General features: G+C 43.2%; 1 protein-coding gene across 1 annotated transcript; it reads left to right on the forward strand.

Moving 5' to 3' along the window:
• Positions 1-2759: 2759 nt before the first annotated feature.
• Positions 2760-22216, forward strand: NIM1K (NIM1 serine/threonine protein kinase). Its single transcript, XM_003408014.4, has 3 exons — positions 2760-3740; positions 18338-18606; positions 21114-22216. The coding sequence occupies exons 1-3, from the start codon at positions 3452-3454 to the stop codon at positions 21861-21863; spliced, it is 1308 nt and encodes a 435-aa protein (XP_003408062.1). The 5' UTR covers positions 2760-3451; the 3' UTR covers positions 21864-22216.
• The last annotated feature ends 3537 nt before the right edge of the window (positions 22217-25753 follow it).

A 25753-nucleotide genomic window follows, 5' to 3' on the forward strand; every position in this document is an offset into this window, starting at 1 on the left:
CATCTGAAGGAGATTGTGCTGCAGCTTGGCTTTTAGTGCATTTTGCTGCCACACAGAGAAAACGCAGCTCTTCCTCTAAGCAAAGCAGGGCCTGGCCTTGCCAACTGAAGAAGAGGTTATCTGGGAGACTTGCCCAGAAGTTTTGTAATTTTAACTCAGACGTAAAGAACAAAGGCGAGATGGTTTGCTTTGATACTGTTTTCACAGCAGGTTGCAAGTCAAGAAAATAAATTACCAAGTAAACTGTTTTCTTTCATCTTGTTTAACGCATTGCTATGTAGCAACAGTAAGCTAATAATTAAGGACCATTCCACCTCCTCCAGAGACTTTGATGTACAATGATGTGACTCCATATTTTTGGCTTTTGCGCTCATTAATGTCCATAAAAATTGGTCAGAACCAAAGTGGCAAAAAAAAAAAAAAACCTCTGTATCTGAGAAAAGGGGAATTTAATTGCATCTGCATTTAGATGTCATAATTTCCATTATTTGCTTGTTTTTTCAATATGCTGCGGCTTCATGTTTTGGGTTGCTGCCGTTACTAAATCGTACCTAAGTGTAACAATCGATAAATTGGTAAATTAGCTCATTCTTTCTTCAAGAAGCTTTTATCGAATGGCTGATAAGTGCCAGGCACTGTGCTGAGCTCTAGGAGAAGATAGAGAAGAATAAAGGGCAGGTCTTAGCCCTTAAGATGCTTATCTAGTTGAGGTACAAGTAGGTCGATGACAATGCATTCCAGAGATGAGGTGCTATGAGAGAGGCATGCCAGGGATCTTGTGAAAGGCCAGCAAGGACACAGAGCCAAGGCATTTATCCCACTTCCAGCCTCCTCTCTCCCTATCCAGAAATAGGAATAGTCCTGGGCATCAATCAACCTCTTCTTTCCTTTCCTTATTTTTGTTTATTTGATAGGGTCGCTAAGAGTTGGAATCAACTCGATGGTAACAGGTTTGGGTTTTTTTTTTTTAATACTTAACCATAATAACAGTATAGTCACCGTATACTTAATTGTAATAAAGTGATATCATCAAACGGAGTCATAAATTTACATTTCTAAAGAAATCTCTCACGTTTTCATCCAAGTTTTTGGTTTGGAATGCTCAAGTCCAAAAATCAAGTTCAACACACATTTACACCTTCTCTTCATTACATCATTACATAACTGCCAGATTATATCATACATGCCAAACCACTGAGAATCACAGCCCAGCCAAGCTGACACATAACCTTCGCTATCAAAGCCAGCGTTACTGTTGCCTTACACCTCAGCATTTGTTGCTGCCAGACATGCATCATTCATGCACAAAATAGTCCAATAGTAGATTTTTTACTATTGTCATAAATGTGAAATGTCAGATAATGAGATATTGAATAATGAGGAGAAGGTGTATTGAACAATTTCATGTGTAGAACATGGAGCTCCATGCCGAGGGAGAAAAAAGAGGGAGTGGAACATACGGGTAAATTAAGCCCAGTTTCCATCTTCATGAAGATGAGACACTTTGGAATATGTAGAAAGTACTGTGGGGATTCAGGAGGCTGTGATTATTTCCAACTGCAGAGCCAGAAGAAAAAAAAAAGACCATGAAGGCATTCTAGTTGGGCAGTATTTATTATTCTGAGGCTACCATAGACCTGTTTATCCTCCATATCCACATTTTCAAAATAAGCATTGGGCCTGGAGGCTGATACCCAGGAAATAAGTCTAGAAAAAAATTAGCCATTGTCATAGAATGACATAAAAATAAAGAGTAGACCCTGAGACCAGAAGTACTAGATGGTGCCCTGCTACCACTACCAACTGCTGTGACTGGGATCAAAACAGACGGTCCTGGACAGAGTGAGAGAAAATTATAGAACAAAAAATCAAATTCATAAAAAAAGACCAGACTTACTGGTCTGACAGAGACTGGAGGAACCCCTAAGACTATGGCCCTAAGACACCTTTCCAACCTGGAACTGAAGCCATTCCTGGAGACTACCACCCAGCCAAACAATAGACAAGCACATAGGATAAACAATAACACCTGAGAGGAAGTACTCCTTAGAACGATCAGTTACAAGAGATCAAAGGGCATTATCTGCCCAAGAGCTAAGATGAAAAGGCAGGAAGGGGAAGAAAATCAGAATGAAAGAAAATGGGGAAGCCAGGGCAGAAATGAGGAGAGTGCTGACACATTGTGGGGAGTGAAAACATGGTCATGAAACACTTTATATACAAATTATCAAATCGGAAACTAATTTGCTCTGTTAGCTTTTACCCAATGCACACACACACACACACACACACACACACACAAAATAGAAGCAACTAGTATAGGAAAAGTTGCAAACACAAATAAAGGGAATATAATATATTGTTATTTGAATAAATGTAAGAACTTTTGAAAGCTGGTATTAATGGGAAATCATTATCACCATCATTGCTATCACATTATTATTTTAGAAATCTGGCTTTAAAACAATCCAAGGCAGTGTATGTATTTTCTTAAAGTTCAAGAAAGAGGGAAACTGTTTGGCTAGAAAGATTTAAAGGCTGTGAGAGCTTTCCTAAAATGTTAGATTGAGGTGTATCTGTACGTACATTTTTCTTCCTACTGAATCATATGTTATCAAGTGTCTACTATGGATATGAATCAACTTTAACGTGTATAGTGCTTTCAGATCAATGGTTGCAAAGCAATTTCATGCTCTTTATGAGTCCTATACAGTACATAAGCATGGGCTAGTAACTTTCTTATTCTCTGTTCTTAGGATGAACTAGCCCCCGCCAAATTTTTGAGACAGCTCACGGCTTAGAGGAAGGCTCATCTAAATAAAGGCCAGCTAAAGTGACATTGCTGGGATTTAATCCTTCTCTGGCAGCCCGTGTGACCAGAATGCTGATTCTTTCCTGGGGTCCAGATTACTGGCTCGCTGGAGCCCTGCGATTTGAGGTCAGGAAAAGCCGGAAATGAAGCAGGTTTGAGATAAGCACCAGCAGCAGGAACTCGAGGGCCTCCACTGGGTTTTCACACACCAGAATGAGATAGTCCCTGGCCATCAAAGGAAATAGTGAACTGGAGCCTTTGTCCTGGGACACAGCCACCCACTGCAGAGCGTCAGACCCCATGAGTGGCCAGAAAGTTCCTGGAGACTAATCAGGGAAGTGGCTCTCGGTAGCTGGACATGCCAGACTGTGCAGTCGGTGAAAGGCTGGAAGTTTACCACGCGGGAAGGTATGAAATGTCTTGAGTGAGCAGAGCAGCAATTTGCCTGCCTGGGCAGACTGCTGCCGAGTTTGCCTCTGCCCCCTGACCAAAGCCCTGAGGCTGAGGTTGCTCTCAAGGACCCTGGGCTCTGGCAGTACCCAGCACCCATCTCCGACCCACTGGCCCCCTTCCGCTCCTCCCCACACTGCCCTTGACGGGCGCCTCTGCTGAGATGGAGACGTGAGCCTGAGGTGGACTATGACAGCAGTGTATGCCAATGGAGGCAGCCTGGTGAACCTCCACTGCGCCGGGTGGGATCGGCGGGACAGCGTGGAAAGTGACTGCCAGACAGAGTGCAGCAAGGAGGACGAGGGGCAGCCCCGCCAGCTGACTCCCTACGAGAAGCTGACACAGGACATGTCCCAAGATGAGAAGGTGGTGAGAGAGATCACACTGGGGAAACGGATTGGCTTCTACCGAATCCGAGGGGAAATTGGCAGCGGAAACTTTTCCCAAGTAAAGCTCGGGATTCACTCCCTAACCAAAGGTAGGATCTGACTTACCCAAGGATCACCCCCTGTGGCATTGGGACCTGGTTTAGAAGCAGAGCTAAGAGACTGGGACCAAGGAAGCTATTGAAATTTCTTTGGCTGAGCCCTTGCTATGTGCCAGCCCTATGCCAGATGCTAACAGTATCTCGGTTAATTTTTCACAGTGATGGTATGCTGTTGATATTTTTTATTTCCACTTTACAGATAGGAAAACTGAGACCCAAAGTTAAGTGTGGCTTGCCCAATGCTGTAGGGTTAGTAGCTGGAAGAGTCGGTCGTGGGTTTTAAGAAAGGAGACTCTTTCACCTCAGGAATATTATAGAGACTTTACGTAGGGGTAGAATTTGAGCTGGACCTCAAGAAGGGATAGGATTTTGGGTGGCAGTGATTCTAGGAGAGAGGAGGGTTAGTTAGAAGGAGAAGGTGAGCAAAAGCATGTAGATGAGAAAATGACAGTTTCCCTAAACATGAGGGGATGGTGGAAGAAAGGGCTGGGAAACTAAGTTGATGCTGAATCATGGTGGACTTTGAGCATTTTGCCCTAAGGAGCTTGGAGTGTTTTGCTTAGCACTCAGGCTTATGTACAGTCAAACACCTCCTTGGTTTGGAGGGTTAGGGTCATGATTTCATGGGATTTTGCAGTTAATTGGCCTAATAACATGTTTAGTGCTTCTGTTCTACCCCTTAGTTCATTGCGTAGTGCTTGGGGTCTTAAAAGCTTGCAAGTGGCCGTCCAAGGCACAGCAGTTGGTCTATATTCACCTGAAACGACAGAGGAAGAAGGAGAGTCAGGAATAGGATGAGGGTATGGAATATGTGCTTAATGGCCTCCATGAACAACTGTCTCTTTTGCCATGAGACCAGAAGAACTGGGTAGTACCTGGCACCACTGAACATTTTGATCAAAGATTCCATAGAAGAATTATGATCAAAAGGGAGAAAATGCAGAACAGAATTTCAAATTCTCATGGACTCTATAGACTTTCTGGAGCCATGGAGACTAGACGAATCCCTGAAACTATTGCCCTGAGATAATCCTTAAACCTTAAACCAAAACTATCTCCTAAAGTCCTCTTAAGACCAAACAATAATTTAGCTTAACTAATAAAATAGGTCTGCCTTGAGCATTATGCTCTTTTAAGATCTATCTATACGGAATCAAATTGACAACAGCAACTCGAAAGATTAGACGGAAACCTCACAGGGCAGTAAGTTTATGTTAATGAGGGAGGAACAACTCAGAAATGGAGGGTGAGAATGGTTGCACAACTCAAAGAATGTAAATGCCACTAAATTGTACATGTAGAAATTATTGAGTTGGTGTATGTTTTGCTGTGTATATTCCCAACGACAACAAAATAGAATTTAGAAGGAAAAAAAAAAAAACAAAGAATTATCAGGATTTTTGCAATTAAAACAGGGCTTTTGAAAGATGAACCCTATAGTGGTGAGAATGAAGTTTGGGATGAGAGGTGGAAGAGGTAGGGAGATGTCAGAAAGTTACTGCGATAGTCCAGCCAGATGGAGGGGACCCTGAGCTAGGATGGCACAGTCAAGATAAAAGAGGGAGCTGGGCAGTGCTGGAGAATCTGTGATGGATGTGGAACTGAGGGTTTGAAGAAGGCAAATTAATGTGAAGCTGAGACTTGACTATGCAGACTGAAAGAATACTGATGCCTTTAATAGAAATAGAAAAATGTAAAGAAAGGAAGAGAAATTTTTGAATGAAAACTTTGACATCTAGAAGGAGCTGTGTACCAGGCAGTTGGATGCACAAGTTAAGGGCATGGGCCTGAGGTCATACCAGAGTTGCACTGATGAGATCACAGAAGTAGATGGCAATCACCCAGGGAGACAGTAGAGAAGAGTGATGAGCAACTTTTTACACTAATTCAGTAAAAATAAAAATGCTGTATTTTTGCTTCTTTCTCCTTCTCTTTTCCATTCAAAATGAAAATGGCCTTTTCAAATCTTATTTTAAGAATTATGCATTCAGAATGTAGCAACATGAAGGCAGATTTATATTTTTTCTAAAATAGAAAACTTATAAAAGTAATTGGATCTGTAGGACATTCGACCCTTACAAGGGAGGTTGCACAACTTTGTCTTACGTACTTTGGACATGTAATCAGGAGGCACCAGTCCCTGGAAAACGACATCATGCTTGGTAAAGTAGAGGGTCAGAGAAAAAGAGGAACACCCTCAATGAGATGGATTTACACAGTGGCTGCAACAGTGGGCTCAAGAATTACAATAATTGTGAGGATGGCACAGGACTGGGCAGTGTTTCATTCTGTTGTACATGGGGTCATTATGAGTCAGAACCAACTTGACAGCACCTAACAACAGCAACAGGACATTCAACAATATCGAAGGATACAATGGAGAAAGTGAAAATATCATTCCCTAAATACAACACCCCCTAAGCAATTACTGGATTACATTCTGATTGGCTTTTTACGTATACATAAGTATATGTATCATGCAGTGGTTTTTGAACATGCCAAGGTTATCCACCATTCGTTCTTTTTTTAAAAAAATATTTTATTGTATTTTTGGTGAAAGTATACACAGCAAAACAGGTTCCCATTCAACAATTTCTACACTTATTGTACAGTGACATTGGTTACATTCTTCACCTTGCGTGAATGTTCTCATTATTTCCATTCTAGTTGTTCCATTCCCATTAACTTCATTTCACTGCCCTGCTCCCCATCATCCTCATGCATGGTTTAGAGTAACTATTGACCATTTGGTCTTATATAGTTAATTTTTTAAAGGGGAATAGTACTGAAGTACTCACAGTACTCATTCTTTACTTTTTGAGTTAACGTGCTATTTAGTTAAAAGATGACTTCAGGGAATAGTTTTGGCTCAAAGTTTAAAGAGTATCTCAGGACAGTAGTCTCAGGGATTCCTCCAATCTCTTAAGGCCCAGTAAACCTGGCTTCTTTGAGAACCTGAAGTTCTGTTCCACATTTTTCTCCCTTTCTATCAGTATCCATCTACCATGACCCTGATCAGGACATTCAGTATTGGTAGCCAGGCACCATCTAGTTCTTCTGGTCTCAAGGTAGAGGAGGCTGTGGTTCATGAAAACAATTTGTCCTGCAGACCAGTTCCTTCTCTGATTCTTGGGTTTCCTTCTTTCTCTTTTGTTCCAGGTGAATAGTGATGAATAGTTGTGTCTTAGATGGCCAGCCCCAAGCTTTAAGACTACAGATGATGCTGACCAAACTAGGATATAGAACATAAACTTTATTAACCAAATTATATATAACATGTTGTTGTTGTTGTTGTTAGGCGGCGTCAAGTCAATTCAGACTCATAGTGACCTATGTACAACAGAATGAAACGCTGCCTAGTCCTGCACCATCCTCACAATCATTGTTATGCTTGAGCCCATTGTTGCAGCCACTGTGTAAATCCATCTCGTTGAGGGTCTTCCTCTTTTTTGCTGACCGTCTACTTTACCAAGCATGATGCCTCTCTCCAGGGACTGGTCCCTCCTGATAACATGTCCAAAGTATGTGAGATGAAGTCTCGCCATCCTTGCTTCTAATGAGCATTCTGGCTGTACTTATTCCAAGAAAGATTTGTTCATTCTATTTATAACATAAAATTTGTCAATAAATCCCTTTTCTTGTGTATGACTTAGTAGCATCAGTTACATTAGTTCAGCCAGTATTCAGGGCTACCTTTCCTATCACCATAAACAAAAAGTGACTGCTATCTAGAGAATGAGTCCCTATCTTTCTCACACCAGGCCAGTAACCACCAATGAACATTGGTCTCTCTATATATACCTATTCTTGTCATTTCATAAAAGTGAGTTCATACAATATTTGTCCTTTTGTGATTGACTTATTTTGTTCAGCATAATGCCCTCTAGGTTGATCCACATTGCAAGATGTTTCAGGAACTCACTTTTCTTTATGGATGCATAATATTCCATTGTGTGTATGTGACATATTTTGCTTATCCATTTATCCATTGATGGGCACTTAGGTCGTTTCCATCTTTTTGCTATTGTGAATAGTGCTGCAATGAACATAGGTGTGTATATGTCTGTTAGAGTCTTTTCTATTAAATCCTTAGGGTATATACCTAGGTGCGGAATTGCTGGATCATAAGGTAGTTTTATTTCTGAAAGATAAAAAAATAACAGAACATGTAGGGAGATGAGGGGCCATAAATTGAGGCAGAAGACATTATTAGGAAGGGTGAAGGAGAAAGTGGATCACGCCAAACTAGGAGAGGAACTCAGAAAGGAAAGAGTGTCCAGGGCTGCAGAGTGGTCACAGAGGCTGAAGTCTGAGCACAGGCTACTGGATGGGGCCAACGTTGAGCTGTTTCATAAGAGCCCAGATAGATGTTAGATTCCAGCAGAGAGGAAGCAGAGTGGTATAGTGGGAATAGCATGGACTTTGGAATACAAATTTGGCTTCAAATCCTCATTTGGTAACTTAATAGGCATCTGCCTTTGTGGATATTAAGTAACCTCTTTGGTTTGCAGTCACATCAACTATAAAATAGAGATAATGATTCTTATCTTAGAATTGATGGGAAAATTAGAAATAACATATGTGGAGTACATGGCACATGGTAGCCACTCAATAAATGGTAGCTTATCATTGGTACAACTTTAATTTTTAAAGTTACTTCAAAAGGAAATTTAATATTACTACAGTAATTAAAAACCAATATCACTTGCTATAAATAAAAGGTAATGGTAAAAGTAAATGCAATACAAAGAAACTAAAAACATTTTTAAAGGAAAATTACCAAGTAACAGAAAATAATTTAAAAAACATGCCAACAATCATCTGAGACTTTCTCTTTGCCTTAATTAGGAGAATTGAAGAACTGCAATGGGAGTAATGTTTTTATGCTGTGATTCAGTGTTATTTAAGGCTGTTTCCATGCACTAAAATCATCTTTTGCCCCATGAGTGTTTAAAGGTTCCACTTTGGGAAATACTGACCTCATCTAGTCCTTCCATATTTTACAAGTGAGACAATGGAGACTCAGAAGCACCTGTCCTAGGCCATGGCAGAGACAGGATTGGAACTCAGCTTTCATTTTACTCCACCAGGCTACCTTAGGATTTTGGCAGGGGAATTGTGCAGTATGGGGGAGACAATTCTTTCACACTCCACCCTTGACTAGCTACACAACATGGGTGCTGCTGCCTTCTCCAGCACCAGCTTCAGCTAGATTCTGGTCACCCTCTACCCTTGACCAGCTAGACAACATGAGTACCGCTGCCTTCTCCAGCACCAGACTCAGCCAGATTCTGGTCACACTCCACCCTTGACGAGCTAGACAACATGGGTACCACTGCCTTTTCCAGCATGAGGCTCAGCCAGATTCTGGTCACACTCCACCCTTGACCAGCTAGACAACATGGGTACCACTGCCTTTTCCAACACGAGACTCAACTAGGTTCCTGCCAGCCTTCATGCTGTCCTTCTCCTTTTCAGCAATAATCCCAAGGAGTCTTGCCCTCAAAATGTCTCAGAGTTGAGGAAACAGGAAATGATCAGGGAACTATAAAAAATATGTATCTAAGACTCAGAGAAGAAGCATAGCTCTTCTTGCAGTCTGCTTCCTGATTGTCCTTTCTGGTCCAGACAGTGTCTAAGAGAAATATGCTAACGTATCTGTAAATGGCAGGAAGTAGTCAATATTTTGGAAAGGTACTCGTATTGGAGCCAGACCCTGATGGAATTCCAATTCTTTTTTCCTCTAGCTGTGTGACCCTAAACGAGCTATTTTACTGTTCTATACCTCAGTTTTCTAGTGTAAAAAATGAGGGTAACGTACCAGCTGTATAGGTTTGCTGGGAGGAACAAATTTAAAAAAATTGAATGCCATGTGCCTGTACAGAGCACATGTTGTTGTGCACCACCGAGTCAGTTCTGACTCATAGGGACCCTATAGGACAGAGTAGAACTGTCCCATAGGGTTTCCTAGGCTGTAATCTTTATGGAAGGTCTCCAAGTTCAAACTGCTGACCCTTTGCTTAGCAGCCAAGTGGTTAACCATTGCACCACCAAGGTTCCTTATACGGAGACATCAAAACCAAAACCAAACACCTTGCTGTCGAGTCAGTTTTGACTCATAGCAACCCTATAGGACAGAGTATAACTGCCCCATCGGGTTTCCAAGGAGCACCTGGTGGATTTGAACTGCTGACCTTTTGGTTAGCAGCCATAGCACTTAACCACTACACCACCAGGGTTTCCACACAGCACATAAAAAAAACATAGTATTTATTAAATGATGACTGTTATTTTTCTGCTTTCAAAGAAGTATGAGTCCTTTAGGCCTGAGAAAGCACCATTTGTTTCATGGAGTAGAAGCCTACTCATATTAAAAAAAGCTCACATTAAAAGAGGTATATTGTGTACAGTGAAATTCTGTGAACACACAGCAAGGAAGTAGAGCCAGGCTCAAGATATTACTCTTCCCAGCTCCTTTTCTTTCTCTGGGGCTGCATGGTTTCTCATTTCTACTTCCCCTGGTGAGTCTGTTCCATCTTCCTATTTCTTTCTGCAGAGTGGCTTTCTCTGCCTAATTACCAGAAGGCACATGGCCCGGAATGGTTGTTGCCAGTACAGCATCCACATAGCCTCTTAGCTTTATTGCCTATGTCTATCCCACTAGTTTAATTCTATTTCAGTTTGAATTGTAAAGAGAGAGAATATGAATGCTCACTGGCCAGCCATCTTTGAGTCAAGACATTCCCTTCTGAAGTTAACTGCAGCCCTTAGAATCACGTTGTCTGCTACCCTCTCAGCAGAGCCTGAGGTCCATGTCTCTGAGAAGGGAGAGGAGGGACGGCAGCAAATTGATGGACATGTCCACTAGAGACCATAACCAGCTAAGCTGAGAAGTCTTCTCCACAAGCCAGGAGCAAAACAGTGCCTAATTCTGTAGACAAGCTATTATATGAGCAGGGCAGAAGAAAAAGAAATAATGATAACAATTGTTATTCAAATAGTAATTTCCTTCTCGAGTTCCAAAGTCCTCTTGTGTGTTATATTACAAAATTAACTTGAGACTAGCCCCTTGAGTTTTGGGGAACATGGCATTTTCCTGCTGTGCAGATGGGTGTCTTGGGTGGTCTCCTCCTTCTGACCCGCCGCAGAGTAGCCCTATTGTCAAGAGGTACAATGTCATCCTCTGGTTATGGGACATTATGTGCAAAAGAGGGCAGGTAAGCCAAAAGCAAGGCAGTGGAAAAATCAGTTCAACAAATGATTTAAGAAGCCAGGAAACATAATGGCAGGTAAACGAACACATTAGGCTGATGGAACAGAAAAATGCAACAGAAAAGTAAAACCTGGACTTTACCTCCTTGTAGGTTCACAATGGCCTAGCCCTAGAACCATGCCTCATCTCTCTTCTGAGGTTCTATTCTTTAGTGAGCTGCCAGGTCAAGGAAAGAGTAGGAATGTGAGAATGAAAGGAAATTAGATGCGTAAAAGCAGATGGATGTGAGGAGATGAAGAAAGAGAGTGGCAGGTCAGGGAGTGGGGAATGGAACTTGGGGGAGGAGGACAGCAATTGAGAATTAGAGGCTGTGGTTTGTTAAAAGGAGAGAGGACATTTGGCCATTCTGAGAGAAAGGAGGAACATCCCTCTAAAACCTTTAGCTCTGAAGGAGGAAGGAGTCTTATTAGTGAGTGGATTAGAAAGCCTTGCTGGGTACTTCAAGTGCCTCGTCCCATTGCCAGGCCACATCAGATTATGTAGTATAGATAGTGCTTTGTACAAGCATGGTCCACATACAAAGCCTACTTGTCATCAGATTTTCTGGAAAACATGCATAGTCTAGGTAAAATAATTAAGGAGGTTCTGAGGAAGGCAGAGGCTTCCAGTGCCAGAGGCAGCTCCCAGGACAGTAGTAAAGGAAGGCCGCAGCTGCTCTGGATCCCTGGAAAAAAAGGGTCCTATATAAGCCTCTAATGACTGGAGTTTAATAGCAAATAGCTATACAACAGCTTCCCTTGGGTCCTGCAAGCTGATAGGGCAGGCTGAGAGCCATTGGGTCCCCTTTTAGACTGATTAGAAATTTCTCAAAAGAGATGACGCATTTGGCATCTGAATATTTTATGTCCCATCTGTTGTCACAAATAAAAGTGAGAGACGGCGGATGCCTATCCTTTTCTCTGTTGCTGACGTTTCCTTTCCTTGTCTTAGCCTCCTGTCTGTTACTCTGGTTTCATGTTTCCAAGACTCTTTCTTCCTCTCTCCCAATTTATTTATGCATTTGTTCACTCATTTTTTTTTTTTTTTAATAAACATCTGAGCACAGACTTTGTTCTGGACCTTGGAGAAATGAATTAAGACAGTTCTTGCTTTATAGGAACTCGTAGACGTGTAATGGAGACAGATAGGAAACAGTGCATAAGTGCTGTCACAGAATATGGCAAAAGGGTTTGACTCAGGGAAGAAAGAGCATGTTGAGCAGGAAAGGCTTGTGTAGGGTCTTGGAGTATGAGGAGAAATTTTACAGGTCACAGGAGAAAGGAAATTCCAGGCAGAGGGACAGTCCCCACTACTACTTCTTGCCGTACAACAGCCCTGCTTCACTCTCACCACCTTGGCTCTTTGAGACGTTTGAGTTTGCAAGTCCTAGTTTGAGGAAGGAGCCCTGGTGGCGCCAGTGGTTAAGCATTCGACTGCTAACCAAAAGGTCAGCAGTTCAGATCCACCAGTCTCTCAATGGAAACTCTATGAGGCAGTCTGAGGAATGTGTTGCCCGTTAGGTAGGATGTGTGTGGCAGACTCCTCATCAGATGTAGAGAAGGAGGAGGCATACCCCTCTCATCTGTCTACTTCCCTTACTCTTCCCTGCCACCACCAAGAGAATCCTCTCTCTGGGATTGCTATAGTTACCACCTAAGCCAGCGCTCTGCCCTCAGGCTTGCTCCTCTTTTTGTTTCTTATGCTGCAGCCACAGTGCTGGAAAGCAGATTAAGGCACTCCCCCTTAAAACCTTGTAATGTTTAACGACTGCCCTAAAAATAAGGGCCACGTTTCCTAAAACAACCTCCAAGGCTCTTGATTATTTGACTCCTGCTTTTTTTTTTTTTTTTTTGCCTAGCGCCCGGCCTGATTTTGGGCCACTCCTCCTCATTCCTTGTCCTTCTCAGGTCCTCAAACACTAAGTTAGCATCACTGGCCTGGAGCACATGCCACTCCCATCAGTCAAGTCTTGGGCCTCCCTCCTCACCTCTGGGCACAACTTCAGTGTCCTCACTCTAGGAGACCATCCCATTCTCCTGCCCATACCCCTTCCTAGTGCTTACCACACTTGCAAGTATGTTTTTTCAAAGTTTGTCTCCCTTTCTGGACCATAGAGACAAGATCTGTCTTATTGAATGCCTGGCACATAGTATGTGCGCCCTAAATGTTTTTGGAAAGAGTGGACTTAGAGACTGAGCCCTTCATACAACTGCAGTTCCTTCCACCTAGTGACAAGTTAGAATACCAGGGCTTTTAAGACTTTTAGATGTTTATGTATTTATGCTTTGCGGCATGGCTATAATCTAATTTAGCACAAAGTAAAGGAAAGGGGTCAGGACTAGAGTGAGGCAAGCAAAGTACATAAGACACAGAATTTAAGGAAGCACTCACTCTCTCGCTTCCTCACTGTATTCCTGGCCCTAGGAGGGAAACCTTAGCTAAGCATCCCATAAAATTAAAATAAGATTAAAAACCAGTTGCTGTAGAGTCAGTTTCGACCCATGGAGGCCCCATATGTGTCAGAACAGGGTTTTCAGTGGCTGATTTTTCAGAAACAGATCGCCAGGCCTTTCTTCCGTGGTGCCTCTGAGTGGGTTCCAACCTTCAGCCTTTCAGTTAGTAGCTGAGGGCGTTAACTGTTTGCACCACCCAGGCTTGTGCTAAAGGGAGGTTTGTGACAGCAACCTGAATCTCGCCCCGCACCTGATTCTTGAACGCTCACAATGTGTAGAATGGTGAAGCGTTGCCGCAGGGAGGAGAGGAGCTGCAGAGAGTGATAAATACCTTAATAGAGATCCGAGTCTCTGATGTGGAGAGCGGAGGAGGAGCAATGGGTTATTCTGCAGGCTTTCTACAAGATGGGCAGCTGGGGGGTGGTTCATTACTTTGGTATTTAAAATAACAGCTAACCCAAGGGGATACATAAAGCCAGAAGATTCTGCTTCAGGTAAACAGCCTAAAGAGAATCTTAATCCTAAAAACTGAAAAGTAGGAAAGATGGGGCCCAAAAAAGACCTGAAGGATTGAAGGTGGAAGTCCATTTTCTGGGGTGGACTGCCAGCTCAATTATCCAACCCTAAGTGTTCTGCTTCTTTGATTTATTTTAATTCTATTGTGATTTAGGTGGAAGTTTATGCTGCAAATTAGTTTCTCATTCAAAAATTTATACCCAAATTGTTTTGTGACATTGGTCGCAATTTCTGCAATGTGTCAGCACTCTCCCCATTACTACCCCAGGTTCCCCGTGTCCTGTCATCTGGTTTTCCTGTCCCTTCCTGTCTTCTTGTCTTGCCTTTGGACAGGAGTTGCCCATTTAGTCTGGTACACTTGACTGAACTAAGAAGCACCTTCCTCACATGTGTTTTTGTTTGTTTTATACCCATTGCCATCGAGTTGACTCCAACTCATAGTGACCATATAGGACAGTACAGTGCCCTATAGGGTTTCCAAGGAGCAGCTGGTGGATTCAAACTGCCAGCCTTTTGGTTAGCAGCCAAGCTCTTAATCACTGTGCCACCAGGGCTAGACCTGTCTAGTCTTTAGCTGAAAAGTGGGTTTTAGGAGCAGCTTCAGCTTTGAGTTAGCAGGGTTTCCAGGAGCCAAAGTCTTGGGGGTTCCTCTAGGTTCTATCACACCGGTAAGTCTGGTCTTTTTTTGTGAATCTGAATTTTGTTCTACGTTTTTCTTCTGCTCCGTCTGGGACCCTGTATTGTGATTCCTCTCAGAGTGGTAGGTGGTGGTAGCCGGGCACCATCTAGTTCTTCTGGGTTCGGGCTGGTGGAGGCTGTGGTTCATGTGGTCCACTAGTCCTTTGGACTGATATTTTCCTTGTGTTTTTGGTTTTCTTCATCCTCCTTTGCTCCAGGTGGGATGGGACCAATAGATGTGTTTTATATGGCTACCTGCAAGCTTTTAAGACCCCAGATGGTACTTAGCAAAGTAGGATGTAGAACATTTTCTTTATGAACTATGTTATGCCAGTTGACCTAGATGTTTCCCTAGACCATGGTGCCCAGCCCTCAGCCCCAGCTACTCAGTCCCTCAAGACGTTTGGATGTCTCTAGGAAGCTTCTATGCCTTTGATCTAGTTATGCTGATTTCCCCTATATTGTATGTTGTCTTTCCCTTCACCAAAGTTGACACTTGTCTGCTATCTAGTTAGTGATTTTCCCTCCCCATCCTCATAACAATCAAAGTTTTTTTTTTCTATGTATAAACCTTTTCTTGGGTTTTTATAATAGTGGTCTCATACAATATTTGTCTTTTTGTGATTGACTTATTTTGCTCAGCACAATACCCTCCAGATTCATCCATGTTGTGAGATATTTCACAGATTCATCAGTCTTCTTTATCATCGCATAGTATTCTATGTATATATACCATAATTGTATGTATATATACCATAATTTGTTTATCCATTCATTTGTTGATGGGCACTTAGGTTGTTTCCATCTTTTTGCTATTGTGAATAGTGCTGCAGTGAACATGAGTGTGCATATGTGGTTCTGCTTCTTTATGTTTTGCCTCCTCAGTGCTCAATATTGCTTCCCCCAGAGGAAGGGAAGCGCTGGCCAGATCAGACACTTGTGAATACACTCCAGAAGCCCTAATGGGCCTGCTTTAATATACAGATAAGATGCCTGTTTGACACTATTGTTGCTAGCTGCTGTCTTTGAGTCAGCCTGCAGCCCATGGAGACCCCATGCCCAACGGGATTGGACTAGTATGATCCATAGGGTTTTCACTGGCTGATTTTTTTGGAAGTAGGTCTCCAGGCCATTCTTCCTAGTCTGTCTTAGTCTGGAAGCTCCACTGAAACCTATTCAGCATGTTAGCAACAGGCAAGCCTTCAATGACAGAAGGGTGGTGGCTGCACATGAGGTACACTGGCTGGGGACCAAACCTGGGTCTCCAACGTGGAAGGTCAGAATTCTACCACTGAACTACCACCATCCCCACTTTAAACTAGTGGCACCTATTTTCATGCTAATAATCACTGTGCCAAAGTTCTTCAAAGCAGTTGTTTTACAAGTAGGCTGAACATGTACCCTGCAATCCTATTCTCACTGTCTTCTTGCTTGGTAAATTCTTCTTTATCCAGTAGAAAGTCTGATCCCGTTGGAACCAAAAAATGAATTTTACTTCAGAGTAAAAAAGTTTTACTTTGGAGTAGAGATTGATTCATTTTCAAATATTAGCCATTTTTATTACACAATTAGTCTATTTCATTACAGAAAAGATAGAAAATACAGATAAGTGAAAAAAAAATGAAAGGAAACCCATTTATGATTCCCCAATTAAAGAGTAATAATGATTCTGAACATTTTAGTGAATAACCTGCCAGACTTTTTTCTATGCAAATGTGTACTTGTATTTTCCTCCCTTGTTATACATTGAACATCTTTTTATAACAATAAATAAAGATCAGCGTCGTCATTTTTGGTAGCTGCATGATGTACCATTAGAGAGATGTACCACACTTTACTTTAACGATCCATCTTGCTGGACCTGCCAGCTCTTTCTAGTATCACAGTAGTCTGCTTTGCTTTAGTTTGAAATTTTTTTTTTTAATTGTTGTAAAGATATGTATAACACATTGGCCAAAACAAGATTTTTCATGTGTGCAATTTAGTGACGCTAATTACAGTCATCGTGTTGTGCGTCCGTCACCAGATCCACATTTTCCATCACGTAAACAGAAACTCAATGCTCCCTAAACAATGCTCCCCTCTTTTCCCCTCCCGCTCATCCTGATAACCACTAATAAACTTTGGTCTCTCTATATTTGCCTATTCTAGATATTCCATATAAGTGAGAGAGTATAATATTTGTCCTCACAGTAACTTTCTTATACATACATCCTTGTACGTGTGTCAGACTATTTTCCTAAGATTAATTGCCAAAAGTGAAATGGCTGGGTCAAAGGGTTATGACCATTTTTAAGGCTTTTGATACATAATTCCAAACTACAGCCCAGAAGCGTTGGACCACTTTAATGCTCCACCAGTGGCACATTGCAGTGCTCATTTCCTCCTGTCCTCACTAATGTTCCTAAAGCCACATGTGTTCTGATGTGTCATGTACTGTTGTATTATGTGCCAGATACTGACAAAATCGAATAAAATGTTCCCATGCGGGAAAGGATGTACAAGGAGTAGACAAACCAGGGAGTCAACATTTATAGGTCAGTGTGCTGGGATTAAATCCATTGCTGTCGATTCTGACTCACAGTGACCCTATAAGACAGAGTAGAGCTGTCCCGTAGGGCTTCCAAGGAGTACCTGGTGGATTCGAACTGCCAGCCTTTTAGTTAGCAGCCAAACTCTTAGCCACTATGCCACCAGATTGGAAACCCTGGTGATGTAGTGGTTAAGTGCTACAGCTGATAACCAAAAGGCCGGCAGTTGGAATCCACCAGGCGCTCCTTGGAAACTCTATGGGGCAGTTCTACTCTGTCCTATAGGGTCGCTATGAGTCGGAATCGACTTGACAGCAGTGGGTTTTGGTTTTTGGTGCTGGGATTACAGTACATTGGTGCTCTAAACCCATTGCCATCGAGTCGATTCCGACCCATAGCAACCCTATAGGACAGAGTAGAACTGCCCCTTAGGATTTCCAAGGAGCAGCTGGTGGATTTGAACTGCCGACCTATTGGTTAACAGCCAAGCTCTTAACCACTGTGCAACCAGGGCTCCCTACATTGGAGCTCTGGATACATATAATTTGGACATCATGATCAAACAAGGACAAGTGTTAGAAGACTTCCTGGAAGGAGTTAACTCTGAGGCTAGCCTTGAAGGATCATCAGAAGTTAGCTGAGTGAAGAACAGAGAAGGAGTGATGGGGAGAAGGATCCAGGTAGAGGAAAGGTTCCCGGGCATAAATGTTCAGGGCCTTTTTAGGGAAGAGCAAAAAGTTCTGTAATGGTTGGACTGAAGGGTACATGTGGGCGTGGGGACAGTGAATAGAAATGATGGAAGCTGATGCTGAAGAGATGGGCAAGGTCTGATCAAAAGGGCTCTCTGGGTAAGCAAAGGAGTTTCAACTTTATCCTGAAAGCCAGATAAGCATCATCAAACACTAAACCTTCCTTGGGAGGCAGGAATTGGCACCAAAACCTGTGTGTGGAAGACTCACGCTGGTCAAAGGGAAGAGCACCGACCGTGAACTGAAAAATTACTGTCTGTCACTATTGCTTATGAGCTCTGTGAGCTGGGGAAAGCCACTTAAACTCTGCGCCTGTAAAATAGAGGGGCTGATCTAGATCCCTATCTGTCCCAAATACCTATGCTCTTATAATCTCTGGTACACCCTTTGATTTTTTTTTTTTTTCCAGAAAAGGTGGCTATTAAGATCCTGGACAAGACCAAGTTAGACCAGAAAACCCAAAGGCTACTATCCCGAGAAATCTCCAGCATGGAAAAACTGCATCATCCCAACATCATCCGGCTTTATGAAGTCGTAGAGACCTTATCCAAGCTCCACTTGGTGATGGAGTATGCGGGGGGTGGGGAGCTCTTTGGGAAAATTAGTACTGAAGGGAAGCTGTCAGAACCAGAAAGCAAGCTCATCTTCTCCCAGATTGTGTCTGCCGTGAAGCACATGGTGAGCAGGGGCCCCAGGAATGAAAGTCCTACCTCCACTCCAACCCCATTGGGATTGTGGGGCTTTAGGTTACCATCATTTAAGCATCCCAGATGGCTTTAGTCCTGCAAGGGCAGACAGACAATAGTCCCTGTGTGAGAGTCACAAGTCTGGCGAGGATGGTGCTTTTTACCTCTGAAGCAATGTCCAGGGGTCTCCATTTACACAGCAGTCTCCTAACTTTTGGGGAGTTGGCAGGAGTCCGTCTGAGCAGCCAGGATGAACATCACCCACTCCTTAGTCACACCTATTTCTGGAACCTCATCTACTACCAGGACAGCTGGCTCCTCCCTGCTTCTTGGCCTTGCCTTCCTAACTGTGTCTAGGATGTCCTCTCCCCTCTAACCTCTTCTCACATTCCAAATCCTACCCATGTTTCATGATCCAGCTCAGTTTGATCTTTCTTGCCTTTGGTGAACTCCTCTAGCTCTCACTGCCTCTGTGCCCAGCAGATTAACATTTGATTATGTCATTCTTATTTTAGTTCTCTGTTTCTTTAGACAAATCTGGACTCTTAAGCAGACTCCTTAGTTCCTCTAAGAACTGATTCTTTTGTGCCCTCTCTATTGTTGGCCATATTGCTGGGCACACAGGAAGAACTTGACTTGTAGACCTGACTACCACCTGTTGGCATAAAACTTTTGGCCACTGTCTTTACCCAGATCTCGGTCCAACTGGTCTGTCCAACTGGTAGGAAAGAGACACTTGTCTTGGGTCTAAATTAGTTGAGAGGTTGTTTTTAGTTCACTCCTCTGTGAGGCAAGAACTGGGCCAGTGATCTTTTGGCCAAAGATCCACCAGCAGGAGAATTAGTGACCTAAAAAAAACCCAAACCAAACCCATTGCCATTGAGTCGATTCTGGCTCATAGTGACCCTATAGGACAGAGTAGAACTGTCCCATAGGATTTTCAATGGGGTGCCTGGTGGATTTGAACTGCTGACCTTTTGGTTAGCAGCCATAGCTCCTAAACACTACACCATCAGGGTTTCCACTAGTGACCTAGAGCCCAAAATAGCAGTAAGAAGGGGAAGGGGGAGGGAAAAGAAATGAGCAAGAGAGAGGAGCCTGGTGGCGGTGGTGGTGGTGGGTGTTTCAGACTTATGGTACCACCAGTTGTCATTTAAATGGCCCTATGCTGGGGAGAGTGCTATGGCTGCTAACCAAGAGGTCGGCAGTTCGAATCTGCCAGGTGCCCCTTGGAAACTCTATGGGGCAGTTCTACGCTGCCCTGTAGGGCCGCAATGAGTCGTAATCGACTTGACGGCAGTGGGTTTGGGTTTTTTTTGGTATGCTAGGGAGAAGGAGAGATGTGGCAGTCTGCTTCTGTAAAGATTATAGCCTTGGAAACTATATGGGGCAGTTCCTGTCTGTCCTATGGGTCACTATGAGTTGGAATTGACTTGACAGCAATGGATTTTTAACAGGTGCTGTGGGTGACTTTTCCCCGGGCCAGGCCCATAGTAAGCAATAGAACTGAGGGGTGAAGAATCTTCCACATTCTACTTGGAAGATAAATCTGGCGGGAGAGCAGAAGAGAATTGAGCAGTAGAAGGTGCAGACATGAGTCTTCTGAAGCTTTACACCCCGCCATTCCTCCCAGCTACCTGAAAAGGGGAAGGGTGAATCATAGATTATGTGCCAGTACTACACTGAGCACTGTAGATACAGCATCATCTACAGTTCTCATAGCAGCCTTGTGCGGTGCTTATCAATGTCCCCATTTAAAAGGAAGAAACTTGACACATTACACAGCTGGCATAGCTGAACCTATAATTAACCAAGCTGTCAGGCTCTAAAGCCTGGATATTCACCTCAGGAAGCTCATTGGGAAAAGTAACATTAAACCATTTCCCAAGAGCCTTTGGGATTGAAAGGTCAAGGATTCTCAGATCATCTGTCTAGATCCAGAACGCAAGGGTGGGGGTGGGGGTAAGGCATGCGGCTCACAACCCACAGTGGGACCTGTTGTTAGAACCTTGCCAAATAGTCTTCTCTCCTCTACTGAATTCTGAAAAGATAAAGGTGCCCACCCAAAGGAGCATGGTTGAAAAGTTAACAGAGGACTCCAAGCCTTCCTGGTCGTGGCCCCAGTCAAGAGATCACTCAGCCAGAAAAAGGCTGTGTATGGCCTAAAACACTAAGGATGACTGCTTCATTGTGTTTCAGAACGTGTATTTCATAAGACCCTGTTCTTATTTCTGGCACTAATTCCTAAGTCTATATATATGGAACAGGCTCAGCCCTCACCCCACAGAATGGAACCTTTGATCTGCTTTGGGGGTGTGGGTGTTTCATTTGGCTAAAGGTTATGACAGGGCTACTCTAGAGGTTTGCTGACGTGATCTAAGTTGATCTCCATTGAGTTTGTTATTACATCACTTCATTGTCACAGAGCAACTGATAAATTTTCTTCTATAGGATTTTACTTTGAAAACGGTAATTCTTCTCTTATATCTTCTTCCACAGCATGAAAACCAAATTATTCATCGAGATCTAAAGGCAGAAAATGTGTTCTATACTAGTAATACTTGTGTGAAGGTGGGCGATTTTGGATTCAGCACAGTAAGTAAAAAAGGTGAAATGCTGAACACTTTCTGTGGGTCTCCTCCCTATGCTGCCCCTGAACTTTTCCGAGATGAGCACTACATCGGCATTTACGTGGACATCTGGGCGTTGGGGGTGCTTCTGTACTTTATGGTGACTGGCACCATGCCGTTTCGGGCAGAGACTGTGGCCAAACTGAAGAAGAGCATCCTCGAGGGCACGTACAGCGTGCCTACGCATGTGTCAGAGCCCTGCCACCGGCTCATCCGAGGAGTCCTTCAGCCAATACCCACGGAGAGGTATGGGATCGACCACATCATGAACAATGAATGGATGCAAGGGGTGCCATACCCCATCCCTTTGGAACCCTTCCAACTGGATCCAAAACATTTGTCAGAAACCAGCATCCTCAAAGAAGAAGAAAATGAGGTCAAAAGCACTTTAGAACACTTGGGTATTACAGAAGTGCATATTCGAAATAACCACGGAAGAGATGCTCGGAGTTCAATCACAGGGGTATATCGAATCATTTTACATAGAGTCCAAAGAAAAAAGGCATTGGAAAGTGTCCCAATAACGATACTGCCAGACCCTAAAGAAAGAGACCTAAAGAAAGGGTCCCGTGTCTACAGAGGTATAAGACACACCTCCAAATTCTGTTCAATTTTATAAATTGCAATAGACTGCTGGTAATTAACCAAGATCGTTGTTGCTGCTTTTAAATTTTTTCACAGACAACTTGAGTGGAGACATTTTTGTAATTTTTAAATAAACTTAAATGGATGCTTTTGAGCTATGTGTTTTCTTTTTTCCAAATTGTCTGTCCAGATTTTAGCTTGATTTGGAACTTTGTCTTTCTCTCAAAATCTGGAATTCATACAATTAATAAACAAATATTTATTCAGTGTCTACTTTGTGGCAGGCACTGTTTAAGGTACTGGGGAAACAGCAAAGAATAAGGATAAGCCAGGTTCTTCCTCTCTTGTGCAGGATGTTCAAGTGCAAAAGACACCAATGGATTACACACAGACACAAATTAGATAATGATAAATGGTATGCAGAGAATTAAAAAAGGGTGATCTGATGTTAATAGGCTTTCGACTTTGGAGTAGCTCATTACAGTGGATGGCAGTCTGAGATCTGAATGAGACTCACTCTTGAAAAGCGGGCCAAGAGCTTTCTAGGCAGCCTGGAGGTTTGAGACTCAGTTCCCCCCACCCCCCGCCCACCCCAAATAGAGCCTAAGGCAAAGGCTTCCACGTAGAGGAGTTTATTTGGAAAGTGATCCCAGAGAGCAGGAGTGAGGGACACGGACAGAAGCAGTGGAAGGGGGAAAGCCAATATAAAGATACGTTATCAAGTTGGCCACTGCTACAAGTGACTGGTGTTCAATCCTGCAGAGCTTTTGAGGAAAAAAAAAAAAAACACATCTTCGGTATCTGCCCAGGGACAGAGGCAGATTATCCAATAGGCAAGGTAAGCACAGGCTTACTTGTGCTCACTTATTAATCTCTAATGATCAGCTAATGTGGTGAAGCCTATGTGAAATTGCTCACTACAGATTAGCAAGTAAGCATAAGTAAACCTGTGCTTAACTTGCTTACTGGGTCACCCACCCCTGTCAGGGATTGCAAATTCGAAAAGAGTGATTCTGTAGGAAGGTGCTGTGAGGTTGGGAGGATGACATACTTAGAAGCAGAATCTTTGATGTGGTGAAAAAATGTGAAATGTTTACTACAGATGATCTTGTCTATTGTATAATCCGCCCGATGAAAGGGGATGGCATTTACCCATCATTTCCCGTCCACCACTGGTCAAGGATAGCCCCGTGGGTATCATCTGCTCTATACTTCCAGGTTATGCTGTTGAGTGCCAAGTGAGTTCCCCATGCCTTTCATGCTTTCATGTCAGAGAATCCCTGGAGCAGGAAGTAAGAGGTACACAGCCCTGGCCTAGGACAAGGTACTGTCAGGTAGCACCTACATGAAGCTGTCAAAACCTGCATGGAAATGGTCACCGCATCGGTGGCTGGAGGAAGAAGTGTGGCTGAAGGATCTGAAGTGGTTGGTGCACAGGAGCTGTCTAATACAGCCTGCCCTGTCCCTTGATCTACTCAGATTCACCGTCTGTTAAATCCAATTGATCGCCAAGTTAGTCTCCTTCAAGGTGGTGGGATCTGGAAGGACGCAATGCAGATTAGTAGATCAAGCCACAGCAGTGCTTCTCAAACTCTAGTACATCAGAGTCACCTGGAGGGTTTGTTTAACTACAGACCCTGAGGCCCCACCCCAGAGTTGGTTTAATAACTCTGGGGTGGGGTGGGGGCAAGAATTTGTATTTCTAACAAGTTACCAAGTGATGCTGATGCTGCTAATCAAAGGACCACACCTTGGGAACCAACAAATTACAGTCATTGCTGCAGCTGGTTTTGAGGCCAAAATTGACTCATTAGCTCCTCCTCCATCACCCATTCTAAATTTCCCTCACCTTTGGCCAGCACTTCAGCTGGCCTAGATTGCTTACCTGATAGTGTGACCCAGATTTTCCTTGTCAGTGGATCCGAGCCCTTGGTTGCCTTGCCATTGACTGTGTTTGTTGTCATTCTGTTTACTGTCATCATGAGGTCAAAAGTGACACGAGTGAATCTCTTGGGTTCCAGACATACTCCTCCTTAGTTACTGTGGTAATCAGGATAATCTCCTTTCCTTGCCTACTTGTCCACTGACATGGGGAGCCCAAAATGATCATCTGATAGTCATAAAATCCAATTCACTGGGATCCTTTCTGGGTCTCCTGGTGAAAGCATCCCTCTGACCCCTGAGGATCAGAACCTTTAATCCAGCTGAGAACTACAAGTTCTTCAAGTAGGTCACTGATCGTGATGGTCAGAGAGGTCAATTCTACTTCCATTTGTAGGTTTCCAGACCTGTGTATTTCCCATTCCCGTTGAGTCAATTCCAATTCATAGCAACCCTATAGGACAGAGTAGAACTGTCCCATAGGGTTTCCAAGGAGCACCTGGTGGATTCCAACTGCCGACCTTTTGGTTAGCAGCTGTAGCTCTTAACTACTACACCACCATATATAACAGTCTTTGTCTAAGCATATATGTCAAATATTGGAAGACAGCACTCCAACCCTGCAGGGTACTGTTGTACTGTTGGTGCTATTTATGCTGGTTGCTTCTGGTACTGAGGTATGTGGCAAGACCAGTAGATCCATTGCCCCACTTCCTTTCCCCCCAAAAAATTGGTCCCTTGAGGCAATATGTGAGATACCATGACAATAAATCTGGCACTCACCCTGTCCTAGCATGACTGTATTGGAGGATGCAATGCATGCAGGGAAGGCAAATTCATATCCAGAGTAGATGTTAATTCCAATAAGAACAAATCACTGCCCCCTCCAGGGTAGAAAGGAATCAACCTGCCACCTTTGAGGATGGTGTCATATTGAAGGCTCAACATCAAACTCTACCACTGGCAAGTTAAACATTCGGAAGTGGCAGTAAATAAGCCTTGGTGGGAGGAAGCCCATGAAATTGGGCCCATGCCAAGCTTCCATACCTGCCATCATGACCATTCCATATATGGGCCTAGTATGCCAGGGTGACTGATGAGAGAAGCTGACATCATCTAGTCTACTTATCTGCTGAGTGCCTTCTCTGTAGTGGATGCTCTCTGGTTGTACATTAACATGAAATACAAGGATCTGCATGCTTTGTGCCACCTCTTATCTCCAGATTTGTCTTTGACCTTTCAGTCTCGTTCCTTCCAAGCTCCTGACCGACCTGCCAAGCCGTTTACTTCTACCAGGAGTCCATGTATATTTATTCTTCAGACTGCTACCTTCTTCATACAAAGTGGATGACCAAATGTACAGCTCACATCTCAGCCCACTGAGCAGGTGTCCCTTCACCAGTCCTTTGGAAGCATCCCTGTTGAATACTGTATGTGGTAGCAGTCCATTTATAACTAGTACCAATGTATCATGCCATCTGTTAACCAGCCCAGAGGGTTTATCTTGTCAGTTGATTGTAGAGAAACACCCTTTTTCCCATGAGACCATGAGTTGAGGAGATACAGGTGTAACAAAGATTTATGTAATTGTATCTTCTGAATCTCAAGTCTGATCCTGAATGCAATATTTCTATTATAAAATGGATTTCTGCTGCGCCCACCTGAATTTATGAATTCATGGATCTGATAATACCTAGCTCATGAGGAGACAACTCCATGAGCTTAGTCACCTTGTGTCCCATAGTTAGGTACTCAATCTATCTACTAAGCCCAGTAGCATGCTAGGAGCCAGAGTATTCTCTGTTGCAGAAAGCATGGTGTTATTGCAGGACCCTATAGGTCTGTGCTGTAACCTTCTACGAGAACTTGCTAAAGACTCCACACAGCATTCTTAACCACCACATAAAAAGCCAGAGTAGCAAGGCAGTTTGCAATAAAGTCTGAAACTGCTGTAGATTTTTCTTTTGTAGGATCTGCTTGAAACATGTAGCTCTGGTAAATGGGTTGGAGAAAGAATTCAAGTATAGTATATGTGCTTCCAAA

This window comes from Loxodonta africana, chromosome 2 (genome assembly GCF_030014295.1).
Source record: "Loxodonta africana isolate mLoxAfr1 chromosome 2, mLoxAfr1.hap2, whole genome shotgun sequence".
NCBI lineage: Eukaryota > Metazoa > Chordata > Mammalia > Proboscidea > Elephantidae > Loxodonta > Loxodonta africana.